The sequence below is a fragment of the Somniosus microcephalus genome, chromosome 11 (assembly GCF_052327205.1).
Source record: "Somniosus microcephalus isolate GS21.2 chromosome 11, FLI_Smic_1.0, whole genome shotgun sequence".
In the NCBI taxonomy this organism is placed as follows: domain Eukaryota; kingdom Metazoa; phylum Chordata; class Chondrichthyes; order Squaliformes; family Somniosidae; genus Somniosus; species Somniosus microcephalus.
In genome coordinates, this window is record NC_140997.1 from 97,291,146 (window position 1) to 97,306,308 (window position 15,163).

The window sequence follows — 15,163 nt, forward strand, 5'->3', positions numbered from 1 at the left end:
AGGTTAAACGACCTAAAGTGAATCATTAGCCACCGTTGTACAGGACAGTCTGAGTTTTGCTGTCTGTGCTGGGTGTTGTTTTTCTTGAGGCTCCATTGACTTCGACCTGTGTAACTAACCCCATCTCGGCACTGACCAATGTGATATGGTCTGCTGCTAAATTTCCCGGTGCTGTCGGCTTGCTCATTAAATGGTGTGCAGAGCGTGTTCTGTGCTGCTCTGCACTGGTTGTTTAAAGTTAATCAGAATTGTGTGTATTTTTATATTTTGACAGATGCTGCTTTCTGAGGTCCTAAAATTCATCATTGTTTTTTGTTAACTGTACTTTTGATTCATTGTCTGCTACAGATTGTGGCCAACTCATTTTTGGCGAACCCTTCTACCTCAGCTCTGTTTGCTACAATTCTGGTGGAATATCTTCTAGACCGGCTTCCAGAAATGGGCTCCAACGTTGAGCTCTCCAATCTCTATCTCAAGCTATTCAAGCTGGTGTTTGGCTCTGTCTCTCTGTTCGCTGCCGAAAATGAACAGATGCTGAAGGTAAGGTTGGGGGGTTGGGATCGTAAATTCTCTCACTTGTACGGGCGGTGCTCGGCGAGTGTAGTGTTTTCACAATACGAGGCTAGTGTTCAAGTAAAAACACTGCAGATTTTATGACTGCTTTAATGCAGAGGTAGTGCAGCTGATGGGGTGAGATGAAGAGGGGTGGGAGGAGGCTCACGTGGAGCATAAACGCCAGCATAGACCAGTGGGCTGAATGGCCTGTTTCTGTGCTGTAGGCTTTGTGTAATTCTAGTGCTTGGGAAAGAAGCTGGCAGAACCGTAGCACGAATTCAGCAGCACCTGGGCTGAAAGGAACAGCTCTTGGTTTCATTTTGATTTTGAAATCTCCCCAAATCCTGGGCCAGTCAGGTCCGAATAAACAAATAAGAATCCAGTTGGTGTCTGGCTTTCAGCTCATGATTGCTGTTGGGTTAAGCCTCCTGACAAATGAAAGGTTCCTCTTCCAGATGCTTAAATAACTTCTTTTGTTGGATTGCTTCAGTTCTCAAACCATCCAAGTATTCTTTCAATGTTTTTAAACTCTGAGTGCAGTTAGAAGAATGAAGAAATAAAGTAACCCTTTGCACTGCTTGTGTTGCAGGTGCTGGGAGTGATATGCGAGAAAGAACTCTCTTTATATAGGAACAGCAGTAGGCAATTTAGCCCGAACCGCCATTCAATGAGATACTGGCTGATCTGTGACCTAACTCCATATACCTACATTTGCCCCATATCACTTAATACCTGTGGTCAACGGAAATCTATCAATTTCCGATTTAAAATTGACAGTTGACTCAGCATCATTTGCCGTTTGCAGAAGAGAGTTCCAAACTTCTACCACCCTTTGTGTGTAGAAGTGTTTTCTAACTTCAATCCTGAAAAGTCTGGCTCTAATTTTTAGACTATGTCCCCTAGTCCTGGACTCCCCATCCAGTGGAAATAGTTTTTTTTTATCCATTCATGGGATGTGGGCATCACTGGCAAAGCCAGCATTTATTGCCCATTCCTAATTGCCCTTGAGAAGGTGGTGAGCTGCTGCCTTGAACCGCTGCAGTCCGTGTGGTGAATATACTCCCACAGTGCTGTTAGGGAGGGAGTTCCAGGATTTTGACCCAGCAACGATGAAGGAATGGCAATATATTTCCAAGTCAGGATGGTGTGTGTGACTTGGAGGCGAATTGAAGGCGATGGTGTTCCCATGCGCCTGCTGCCCTTGTCCTAGGTGGTAGAGGTCACGGGTTTGGGAGATGCTGCCAAAGAAGTCTTGGCGAGTTGCTGCAGTGCATCTTGTAGATGGTACACACTGTAGCCACGGTATGCCGGTGATGGAGGGAGTGAATGTTTAAGGTGGTGGATGGGGTGCCAATCAAGCGGGCTGCTTTGTCTTGGATGGTGTTGAGCTTCTTGAGTGTTGTTGGAGCTGCACTCACCCAGACAAGTGAAGAGTATTCCATCACACTCCTGATTTGTGCCTTGTAGATGGTGGAGAGGCTTTGGGGCGTCAGGAGATGAGTCACTCGCCCAGTTTCTCTCTCTCTACCATATCGGTTCCCCTCAATAGCTTGAAAACTTGGATCAAATCACCTCTTAATCTTCTAAATTCCAGGGAATACGACCCTAGTTTGTGTAAAATCTCCTTTTAATTTAACCCTTGGAGTCCAGGTATCATTCCAGTAAATAGATTTAGTGCCTTATCAGCTCCTCAGTATCCCAGAGCTCTTCACAAACAGCCAGTCACGGTTGTTATGTGGGCAAATCTGGGTTTTTAGTTGTTTTCCTCCTTCCTCCCCTTCCAGTAATTACCCTAATTTCTTCTTATAGTTCAAAACCCTTGTATGATTTTTGCAATGTCTTTGTGTGTGGAAATATATTAGATTTTGACTGATGGAAATGATGTGACGGTTTTGAAATGTGGCTTTTCTTGGTGATTAATGGTTTAACATGTAATTTTGCTCTGTGAAGGTCACTTTAAAACATATTAAAAAAAAAAAAAAAAAAACTCGATTCCTTTGTTCTCCCCTGTCAGAAAATTCAAGGTCGAGTGAATTTAATGAGCTGTAACAGCAATTTAAATATTTGGATTCTTTGGCCTCTGAGTTAATGTTGCTTCTAGTTTAGGGAATGGCTGTTTAAACCTTTTATTTACTGAGTAAAGAGTCTCTAATGTGAATATGACAGCATACTCTTTAAACAAATATGTACTTAATTTTGCAATTAAACTAACTTTAACTTGGAGAGCGGCAGGCCACGTTTTCTTGAGCGATCATGTGAACTCGGGTGGGGTGGAGAGTTGTACATATTGTGATATACAAGGTATTGCCATTGTGTGCGACAGGCTGGATGGACCAGAGGGTCCTTTCCTGTCCGCCATTGTTCATATGATTTAGTTACTTCATTATTCACTGGTGTTCCCTGCACTGTATAATCTTCACGTCAGGCTCTTTACAAGTTGCCATTTCAGTAGTTCAGAGTTCAGATTTATCTTCCTTTTATATAAATTAAGTTTTAAAAAAAAAACATGAATACTGGTTAAGCGTACTGATTTCTGCAAGAGATCGCATTTCTTGCTGTTAGTTGAACGCAGAATATGAATGCTTCAGATCAGGTGTATCTCAGTTTCTTGTGAACCGACTGTTTAGGCTGGCATGACCGTTGACATAGGTTGTGAAGTCCGATGCCAACTGCTTTAGACAACCAAATGACAATTGGATAATTGAGTCGGGGCTTTGAGGCTTTTTTCACTAGAAGGAGGAAGAGGGAGGTTAGATTTATGTTCCCCGCACAAAGCATTATCAGAACTTGGGATGCTTTACCGCAAGTAGCTGTTGAGACATAAACCATAGCCTCACTTAAAAGGGAATTGGACGAGCATTCAAAGACTAGAAAAGGAATACAGAGGAAGGGGCAGGGAAATGGGATTGGAGTATATAACTCCAGTGGAAGAGCGGAGACTGATGCAAAGTGCTGAATGCCCTCTTGTGCTATGATTTCTATGCTCAAGTCACTTTTAACCAATCGCACATTGCAACATTGATTCTGAATAGAAGTGTTTCACCCTGATGTTTAGTTATTTGAACTTGGATATGTGCAGTCGCTGTGGAGATCTTACATTTTATATAGAAAGAAGATCTTACATTTTCTATGGTGCCTATCATGACCTCAGGACATCCCAAAGTACTTTACAGCTAATTAAGTACTTTTGAAGTGTAGTCACTGTTGTAGGAAACACGGCAGGCAATTGCGCACAGCAAGCTCCCACAAACAACAATGAGAGATAAATATTGGCAAGGACACGGGAGAACTCCCGTGCTCTTCTTTGAAATAGTGCTGTGGGATCTTTTACATCTACCTGAAAGGGCAGATGGGGACTTCTGTTTAACATCCCATGGTTTTTGGGTAGGGTAGAGAGTGTATCTACTGTGATAAACAAGGTATCAGAATTGTGTGGGTCAGGCTGGGTGGACCAGATGGGGACCTCTGTTTGACATCCCATGGTTTTTGGGTGGGGTAGAGAGTGTATATATTGTGATAAACAAGGTATCAGAATTGTGTGGGACAGGCTGGATGGACCAGAAGGTTCATTGTTCGTATGTCTGAAAAGATGGCACCTCCGACAGTGCAGCACCCCCTCAGTACTGGCACTGGGAGTGTCAGCCTAGATTTTATGCTCAAGTCTCTGGAGTGGGACTTGAACCCACAACCTCCTAACTCAGAGAGTGCAACCCACTGAACCACAGCTGACACCAATCCCAAACTGGAAACCCTCTAACACCAAATTTCATTGTATTTTAGCCACATCTGCACAAGATTGTGAACAGTTCTATGGAGCTGGCTCAGACGGCCAAGGAGCCGTATAACTACTTTCTATTGCTTCGAGCCCTTTTCCGATCCATTGGAGGTGGCAGCCATGATCTCCTATATCAGGAGTTTCTCCCATTACTGCCTAACTTGCTGCAAGGTAAGAACACAATTACATTAGCTTCTGACTGTTCAACTGACAAAATAACCCCAGGTTCAATCAATATATTTCAAGATTTGGTAAAATGTATTGTGCACTTAATTGAAGTGAACATTAGCTAACGCAGGTTCCTTATTGAAGATAATTCCCTTGAGTCCTAAATCTGCTTTGTAGCTTACCACTAAGGGACTGAAAATGGATCACTTAAAAGTGGATTTTCTATAAGTTGTAATGCATAGAACCAGGGTATTTCCTGATTCAGTATTTATAAATCAAATGGGTATATTTTTATTTATTTCACTATTCAGAGCATTAATTTTTTTAATTGCAGCATTGTATAAGTTTAGCAAGCTAAATATTCAAGGTGAAAAAGCATTGGCTTTTTATATGCACAGGATAAATATCTCGACAACTATTGAGAATAAAATAAGTAACAGAGTAGTAGATGTAGTTGCTGCCATACTTAAGTTGTTTTTGTTGCAGGGCTGAATATGCTGCAGAGTGGCCTGCATAAACAGCACATGAAAGATCTCTTCGTCGAGCTGTGTTTAACTGTGCCTGTCCGACTCAGCTCCCTCTTGCCTTACCTGCCAATGCTGATGGACCCATTAGTATCTGCGCTCAATGGCTCCCAGACCCTGGTCAGTCAGGGCCTGCGGACACTGGAACTGTGCGTGGACAACCTGCAGCCCGATTTTTTGTACGATCATATCCAGCCAGTGCGAGCGGAGCTCATGCAGGTAAAACCGGGACAGTGTAATACATTAGGAGATGTGAATCTATCGAACCTTTGTTTTATGATTTGCTGTATGCTAATTGGCAAATGGATCATAGAACTATACAGCGCAGAAAGAGGCCGTTTGGCCCATTGTGCCTGTGCTGGCTCTTTGAAAGAGCTATCCAAATAGTCCTTTCCCCATAGCCCTGCAATGTTTTTCCTTTTCAAATGTTTATACAATTCCCTTTTGAAAGTATCTATTGAATCTGATTCCCTTTTAGACAGAGCATTCCAGATCATCATAGCTCACTGCTTAAAATAAAAGTTCTCCAAGTCTCCACCCCCCCTTGTTTTTTTTGCCAATCAACTTAAATCTGTGCCCTCTGGTTACTGACCCTCCTGCCAATGGAAACAGTTCCTCTTGATTGACTTTATCAAAACACTTCATAACTTTTGTACACCTATTTTGAATAATCATGAGTGGGATTAGAACAGAATAATGTACAAAGTATATGGGGTTGGAGTTCTAGATGTGAGAATGCGCAATACTTAACATAAGGTGGAAAATGTATGGATTATTTGTGTCTTGCCCTGTTGCCTGTAACTTAATTAACTCTTTTAGAACTGATTAAACTTCCAGTTGCATTTGAAATGATCAGACTAAATGCATCAAACATGAAAGATTCACAGCGGAAATAATCTGCTATTTTAGCAGTTCTGTAAAAAGCAAGTGGTTCAAATTGCATTTAACAAAAGGAAAACCCAAAATACTTCAAATCATAGTATTTCACAAATTTTAATTGGTAATTGCATTCTAGTTCTGAAAGATAAGGAAAGTGAGGTGGCTTCACTGGTGGGTTTCTGGACAAAAGTGAACAGTGAATGGTTTTGAATCTATGTCCCCAAATTGCGGTTATATAAAGATGTAATTGCACATTTATTATTGTATAAAGTTATCATTCAGTGGACAATATTCCCTCTAATTTTCTTTTTTCCTGCACGAGTCCTTTAACTTTGCTGCAGCAGCCGCGCATATGTGGGGTATCTTCCAGTGGCAGCGCTGGTGAGTGAGCTGCGCGGCTCCTCGTGATTGCAGCTGCACACCTTGGGGGGTGGGGGGGGGGGTGGTGGGAAATACTGGAAAGGAACTAGCAATCCCCCATTACTGCAGTAAACATGTTTTATGGCAGTACTGTATACTCCTGATGTGAGATGTAAAACATTTTGAATTGTCCAATAATTTGAATTAAGGAATGAAAATAACAGAGCAGAAATGGCAATTTAGAGCTTTTAACAAATGGAATCATTAGATAATTTGAATGAAAAGAATTAGATTGTAATACATTCGTGACCCAGAATAAAGTGCGAATTCTCTTTCCATTTAGAGACCAGTGAATTTGACGAGAATTACAGTTTTTGTAAAGCATGCGGAGGAGACCAATATGAAGAACATAAATTTTTTTTAGAAGCTCAAAGGACTATTGATCCCATGCGAGCACATGGCTCTCCCATAGATCAACTCTGTGTCTTGTATATACTAATCCCTTCTCTCTAAATCCAATTATCCATTTATACTGTCCTTCCCTGATGACTATTTCCATAACTCAGTTATCTTTGGGTGAAGAATTCCCTTCTTACAATGTTCCCAGTTTCAGCTCGTGTCCTCCAGTATGTCAAGCCTTCGCTGTAGTTGAGCACTTTGCCTGGATCAACTTTGTTAATTCCCTGTATAATATTGAAAACTTCAATTAGATCGCAAAGTTTCTTTTTCCAAAGAACCAGCCCAACTTTATTAACTTTTTCATGACCAGAATTTCTGATACCTACAATCATCTTTGTTCACCCCTGTAGCGTTACAAGAGGTCTCCTTACTGTGATAGGTTCTGACCATTGCTTTGTACAGGAGCGCTGCAAACTTTTCAGAGTGTCTATTTTTTTTTCTCTTTTTTTCTTTCTTTCTCTCTTTTGTTCTCACTCTGTCGCTTTCTTTTTCTCTCTCTCTCTCACTCTCTTTTTCTCTGTCTTACTCTCTTGCTCTCTGGTCAATAAACCAAATATTCAATAAATATTCATGGGATACCCAGTTTATTTCATAAATGAGGTGACTTGTCATAAATCACAACTATTTTCTACTGATGCATCCATGTGCCCCCCCCCCCCCCCCCCCAAAGCCACTAGTCAAACAGGAGAGGCTGTGGGAGATGAGAGAAATGGTGTCACAAGTGGAACTGTGCGACAGTTGAATCTTGCTCTGATATTTTTGGTAATGCTGCTTGCTGTTGTAATTTTTATAGTCTTGTGTTTGCTGTTCAGAATCACAAACTCCTGAGCTTCAAAAAGAATTAAAAGCCATCAAAGTACATGGGGTGCAGTAAATAATGTCGAATGGGATCAACAACATTTAATTTGCAGCACTGCACTGCTGTTCAAATCTTTGGCTGTGTTGTAATTGCACCTGAAGAGTTATTTGGAGGAAAATACTGGGCGCATTTGTGAAGAATAATTTGAGTATGATGGAAGCTTTTCCAATTTAGGAAGGTTCCTATTTATTTTTTCTGGGGGAGGAATGTTGGGTTCAGGAGTCCAGGCTAATACATTCTAATCAAGAGCTTAGGCTAGGCTATGTGTACAGTAGAACTGCTAACACTCAAATGTACTATTTAACGATATTGGTTAGTTACCGATCTACAACTTCACGAACTTTCAGTGAGAGCGAACGATAAATTGGACCTTGGAGTGAGGAAAAAAGGCCGTTTGCCCCCGAACACACACACACACTTCCACAACTATATACAAAGTGCTTTATCAAAGCTGCACCCGATTTACTTCATCTCCTAAGAAAAAGTTCAGCAGCGTTTTTCCTTTCCTGCTCTCTCTCCCCCACCCCCTCCCTCCCCCAACTTCTCACAATTCTGAATACCTAGCCAACATTTAATCCTCCTGGGCTTCTTCATTATTGCATAGAATTACATAAAATCTACAGCACAGAAACAGGCCATTTGGCCCAACTGGTCCGTGCCGGTGTTTATGCTCCACACGAGCCTCCTCCCACCCCTCTTCATCCAACCCTATCAGCGTATCCTCCTATTCCTTTCTCCCTCATGTGTTTATCTAGCCTCCCTTTATTATGATCATTCTATGGCCCCACCAATTCAAGTAACAGCATGTTTCATACAGCAATTGGTTAAATATGCAGTTCCTAAACAGCTTTTCTTTTTAAAGATGTTAATTTACTTGCCGTTTGGTTGGGAGACTATTCCACATGCCCAGGACACTTTTTTGGGGGTGGGGTGGGGGGGGCAGTTAATTTACTTCTAATCTCCAGTTATATTTCCTGAGGCTTGACAACTTTTGCACTGGTGTCCCTTGCTTGTGTGCTCACAATCCAATCAAATAACCTGCTTGCACCTACATTATTCATTCCTCGGGGCATTTTAAAACCTGGATCCTTTTTTTGCGCGGAGTTAGGATCTGGAAGGCACTGCCTGAAAGGGCGGTGGAAGCAGATTCAATAGTAAATTTCAAAAGGGAATTGGATAAATACTTGAAGGGGTGAAAATTGCAGGGCAATGGGGAAAGAGCAGGGGAGTGGGACTATTCGGAGAGCTCTTTCAAGAGCCCGCACCTGGCACGATGGGCCGAACGGCCTCCTTCTGTGCTGTATCATTCTATGATTCTACGTCTCCCCTCTGTCTTCTGTTCTCCAATGATGGTGCATAGTATTTGGGGTGTTTTTTCATAGTTTAGAGTGGGGTAACCAGGCTTTCTTGATGCACGTAGGATCATCACAGGCCTAGTGTACAAGTTTAAATCTGCACTCCTCATTTGCATATATTAATGTATCTTGGTGCCCTGCTTTACGAATTATCCAACAAAATGCCAACAACAGATATTCCAAACTTTCAGGCCCACAAACTGAGAGTGCACATAGGATTGAGCTGCTTGGGGTTTGGGGGCCATAAGTGACCCGGGACCTCATTTTATGCGCAGCCCGATTTAGCATACCAGGCCCCACAACCATCCTGACCTGTAAACATCTGACATGATTCTCTGACTATATAAGCTGTGTCTTTATGCATTTCTCCACTTCACCTGAAGAAGGAGCAGCGCTCCGAAAGCTTGTGATTTCAAATAAAGCTGTTGGACTATAACCTGGTGTTGTGTGACTTCTTACATTTGTCCACCCCAGTCCAACTCCGGCAGCTCCACATCCTGACCAGTAATATTTCTCTCTATTGTGTCGTTGTTCCTCTAACAGTTGATCAAATGCCAGGCTGCACAAGCTGCAGCTGCAACAAATACTTAAATTATACATTACTATAGAGAATGCTGATTTTTAAAATGTTTTTTGGGCAGGCTTTATGGCGCACCTTGCGTAACCCGGCAGACAGTATCTCCCATGTGGCCTATCGTGTGCTGGGCAAGTTTGGTGGCAGCAACCGGAAGATGCTGAAGGAGTCCCAGAAGCTGCAGTATGTTGTCACCGAGGTACAGGGACCAAGCATTACAGCTGAGTTTTCAGACTGTAAGGCGTCTATTCAGCTTCCTATGGAGAAGGTGAGGCTCATGCACTCTCTTACTAGCAGAAAATGTTTGGCTTGTGCATCACTAGTTTTTTTGTGTTCGTCAAGGTGAGGGGCATACTAGAGATCGGAACACTTACTAATTGATGGTCAGCCGTGGCTCAGTGGGTAGCAGCTCGCCTCCGAGTCAGAAGGTCGTGGGTTCATGTCCCACTCCAGAGACTTGAGCACAAAATCCAGGCTAACAATCCCAGTGTGGTACCGAGGGAGTGCTGCACTGTCAGAGGTGCCGTCCTTCGGATGCAATGTTAAAGCGAGGCCCCGTCTGCCCCCTCAGGTGGATGTAAAAGATTCCACTGACACTATTGGAAGAAGAGCAGGGGAGTTCTCCCCAGTGTCCTGGCCAATATTTATCCCTCAACCAACATCACTAAAACAGATTATCTGGTTGTTATCACGTTGCTGTTTGGGAGCTTGCTGTGCTCAACTTGACTGCCTTATTAATAAACCTGAAGCAATGCCATTTACCATTAGGCTCGTGTGGAACATAAACACCAGCATGGACCCGTTGAGCCAAATGGCCGGTTTCTGTGCTGTACATTCTATGTAATTTTATTTTCTTCTCTGTAATCTTGCCACATTGATGCCAGCCACTTGATGGCACTGTATAAACAGCAGTATATTGCAGTTTTGTTTGAGTGCAGCCTTATGTATTCAGTATCAAGTCATTACAGTGCCACAATGTGGCAAGAACTGGGTACTGTAATAGTATCAGGAAGCATCCTATCCCACTGGGTTTGTAAGGAAAATGCATCCCCCAATCTTAGCTGTGGTATTATACGTGTTGCCTAATAAAAGGGAAAATAAAAGAACTTGCATTTATATATAGCGCCTTTCACATCCATGGGACATCCCAAAGTGCTTTTGTAGTCACTGTTGTAATATAGGAAACGCAGCAGCCAGTTGTGAGCGCACAGCACAGCAAGCTCTCACAAACAGTGCTAATGACCAGATCATCTGTTATAGCTGATGTTTGAGGGATAAATATTGGCCAGGACACTGGGGAGAATTCCCCTGCTCTTCTTCAAAATAGTGCCGTGGGATCTTTTATGATCACTTGAGAGGGCAGACGGGGCCTCGGTTTAATGTCTCATCCAAAAGACAGCAGCTCTGACAGTGCAGCACTCCCTCAGTACAGCACTGTGAGCGTCGGCCTGCATTATGTGCTCTAGGCATGGGACCTGAACCCACGACCTTCTGACTCCGAGGTGAGGGTGCTACCCACTGAGCCAGAGCTGACACCTAATAGAGGCTGGTTGCTTGTCCGCGAAACAGAGGGAATGAGCCGACTCTGCCTGTTCCCCTTGTGACCTGTCGGAGCAGTATTTCCAGAGATCTCTGGGACAAGTGGAGGCATGGCTTGTGGAGATCGAGGGGCTAAAAACCTAAGTATCTTTGTAGTAAAACTGCAATAAAATCCAGTGGGCCTGCAACATTGAATCATAGAATGGTTACAGCACAGAAGGAGTCTTCGTTAGAAGGGTCATCGACCTGAAACCTTAACTCTGCTTCTCTCTCCACAGATGCTGCTGAGTATTTCCAGCATTTTCTGTTTGTATTTCAGGTTTCCAGCATCCGCAATATTTTGCTTTTGTATTTGTTTGCAGGGAACCCGTTTGTCTCCTAATTGTAAGATCGTAACAAAAAAAAATTGGAGTGACGTTAAAATCTATTCTTAATGCACCTCAACACCTTTACTTGTTTGACATCGAACATTCCCCTTCCCCCCCCCCCTCCTTTTTCTCTCTTTCGCCCCCCCCCCCCCCCCCCCAAAAAAAAAAGACGTTGTGCATTTTGATGCTGCCAATTCTGCCTCTGGTTTCACTCCAACATTTCGGGCTCTCCGTGATTTACATTGCCGCACAATTCCAATTCTTGAAAATATTAAATAAACCCATAACCTGTTACTACTTCATTTTAAGATAATTACTGCTTCACCCTTCAAACTGAAAGCTCCCACCAAAAAGTATGCTAAAAACGAATGCAATTAAAAGATTAGAAATGATGTCACAGCTGTGGGGCGATTATTATAATTTATTCAAATTCATCAATCACTTAACTGTAAAATAGACAACAGGTTTTGTAGGAATTGTATTATTAAATGAATGAACTGTGTAGTTGATGAATCGCAAAGGCTCGTGTGAAGCATTTAAACCTAAATAACGATTCCATTTAAGCTCCAGAAGTTGTTTTTCCCCCTCCCAACCCTCCTTCCTCTCCTGCAGGCAGTGATTTTTTTTGGCGGGCTTTGGCGCCAAGTTGTTGTCCTTATCCAGATGTTCATGCTTCATGCACGATTCCCCGACGGTGAGTATCGACTGGCTATTTGACCACGGGGTTTGTCGCAACCAGCCCCAATCCCGGTCTTACCAGCTGTTCATGCACATGTGTTTCCAGCAGGGCTCAGCGGACAGTGAGGAGCAGGAGCCTTCGCTAGTTGGTTTGTTTACCCTCTAATCGGGTGGTGGCTAGGCCAGTCATGCCTGTCCTGTGGCTCTGGCTCTGATCAGCTTACTCAGTACAAATGACCTAATATAACGCGCCACCTTTCTAACTATGTTCTTGGGAGTTTGACTGTTTAAACAAAAAAGCACACAATGAATATAGTTATTTTACTGTTGGAAAGAAAGACTTGCATTTATATATCTCCTTCAGGACATCCCAAAGTGCTTTACAGCCAATGAAGTAGTTATTTGAAGTGTAGTCACTGCTGTAATGTAGATTTATATTGCTGTGAAGGGCTGCTGTGGTGGGCTTGGGGTTTTTAGAATCATAGGACTTGCCATTTTGCAGCTTTCAAAAACTAATTAACCGCAAGGTTCTCGAATGTGTTTTGCTGATGTGTTCAGCGCCAGAGCAAACATTTTGAGGAGCCAGTACATATCAGGCCAGTACATATATTAAGATTATATCCGTACTAATATTTATCTGAAAAGTTAATTCTGTGTACTTGTACTGTGCACTTTATTAACTTAATGTACGAGTGGGTGAAGGGAAACGACACTCCCTCACTTCTGTAACCAGGGAGAATGTAAATCACCAGTGACGGTCAAGTGTTTTCAATGATTGCAAAAATATTTTTTATTCAAACTTTTGTGAAGATTTAGCAGCTAATACACTTGATGGGTTTTTCAGTTGTACATTAACCTGATTCTAAATGTTGGCATTTAAAATGTTTAGGTAATGAATAGGGTTTCTGGTTTTTTTTGGCGGGGGGGGGGTTTAAATCGCTAGAATCCATTTTGGATTCCCACCCTTCCTCTGGACTGCAGAATGCTTGTGATCATTGTTTTATTCAAAAACACACATTAAGAAGCTAAATGCAATATCATTTGTTAACGTAATTCTAACCACACAGTTAGCCCCCGTGAGAAACTTCGGCAGAATAAAAACCAATTCAGTCGAATAAAAGCTGACTACTTCACCCAGAAATGGAATTCAAGCGTCCATCTCCAACTGTCCACTCCACTTTCTTCCCTGACGTCCTGCTCCTCAGTACTCTCTTATTTTAATGCAATGCTCTCTAGCCTTTTTACACACCGTGAGTCTGGTACTTGGTGTTTGTGGTTGACATTTGATTTTATTTATAATGATGTAGAAGAAAGAAATGGTTAAAGCACCAAAAACCCAGCCCCCCACCACCCACCGAAAAAAGACAGAAACTGTAATATTGTAATACTGCAGTACATATTATTTCATTTTTGTATACAGGGAATACATGTTCAGTTTGGAAAGCTGATTTAGAATTTCTCATTTTCTATTCCACTGGCAAGCTTTATGAGTTGAAGGGATGATTGAAAGTACTGCTCCTTGTAAATTGCTGTAATAAAATGTGTGGCATTCATGAACAGAATTTTAAAAAAGACATCTGTATTTACAATGTTTGAACCTTGCAATTTTAACGCAGTTGTAGATGGAAAAAGCCTAACCCATAAACATTGAGTTGATGCTCGCAAAGCAGTCATTTTCAGTTAGTGATCATATTCTGTTTGCGCTTATAAAAAAAAAAAAAAAAAAATATATAAATGCTCTGCCTCACACGAGACCTGTTGCAGTTTGAAGGAATATTTACGATGTACAGAGTTTTTTTGGGTTAATAAATGTATATTTTCCATTTTTTACTGCATTAACGAGAGGTTGCACCTCAGTGGTCCGTAGATAGGACTTGGTTGTGTCATGAGACCTTGATGGGCTTTCATTAAAGTTGATGATTGAGTCTAATGGCTGAGGCTAGAAACGGGAGTCTAAAATATTTTCCTTTCCTCTTGGGCAAACCGTGCACCTTTTTAATAGCAGGGACACCTCCAAAGGTCACCTTTATCTGCTTAATTTCATATTAACTGTCTAATGTATAGGTGACTTGGTTTTCAGTTTACAGCCACTTGCATCATGAAATTTCTCATTTTATGCCCTCCTAAGTGAATTTTCCATTGCAGTTGCATTGAGGCACGGCAGAATACTTGGCTGTTCTCTCTGATCTGTCGTGGAGTTTTGGAATTGTTCTACTTGTGGTGTTTGTTTTTTAAAGATTATGTGTTACAGATGGTGTTTTCCATGCAGCAAGTCAAATCTCTGGACATGGCACGCCAACCTGTGTCAAATTACAATAGTCTAGTGCATAATATATTGATTAAAACACCATTTGGAGTTTATACTGATCTCTCTCTCTCTCTCTCTCTCCATTTAGGTTTGTTGTAAAACAGCCCGGGAATGAGTTATTGGAGGTGTCTCGGGAGTGTTAAAGGGAACAGAGCACTTATAGTGGGCCTTTTATAAAAAAAAAACTAAAAAAAAAAAAAACTAGTTCTTTACTGCTGGTAATGTAAACTAAATACTGAGGCGTGAGCCGCGATAGGTAGGATTGATCCCACTGTGGGAGTGGGTTCTAGACAGTTGTGTGTTCAGTTCTGTCAGTCACAAGGTAAATTACATATATAGTGGCGTACCACAAAAGACAATCCTTGAGTGTCTCCTTTATTACTGTTAAAGATATTATTCCACTACAATTTAATTGGGAGACCATCTCAGTTTTAAACAATTGAAAACAGTCCTTTGCTTGAGTTAATTATCATTTTTATGGTCAACTTTATGGATAAATTTATGATTTGTTTAGAATGGCTACATATTCAAGGGTGAATATCTGCATGTGTGCTTGCAGTTTTGTAAATGGGGATTTTGTTTCATCAAGTTGGATTGTGGTGCAGCCTGGACACTTTAGGACTGAATCATTTGGCTCGAGCAGTATTATTTTTTCCAAGAGGGTTATTATTTGTAACTGTTTTGGTAGATTATTCAGCTTGGTCGAGCTACTTTAACTTTCACGTCTTAATTGGTCTCTGGAGCAAAAAGACGATCTGTTAT

The 15,163-nt window shown here is 41.8% G+C and overlaps 1 protein-coding gene across 1 annotated transcript in view; it reads left to right on the forward strand.

Moving 5' to 3' along the window:
- trrap (transformation/transcription domain-associated protein) overlaps positions 1–15,163 on the forward strand; it is a 227,597-nt gene that overhangs the window by 47,751 nt on the left and 164,683 nt on the right. The window contains exons 16-19 of the mRNA XM_085999960.1: positions 349–540; positions 4,336–4,501; positions 4,985–5,241; positions 9,576–9,776. Of these exons, the coding sequence (XP_085856086.1) occupies positions 349–540; positions 4,336–4,501; positions 4,985–5,241; positions 9,576–9,776 (816 nt within the window). The remainder of the gene's footprint in view (positions 1–348; positions 541–4,335; positions 4,502–4,984; positions 5,242–9,575; positions 9,777–15,163) is intronic.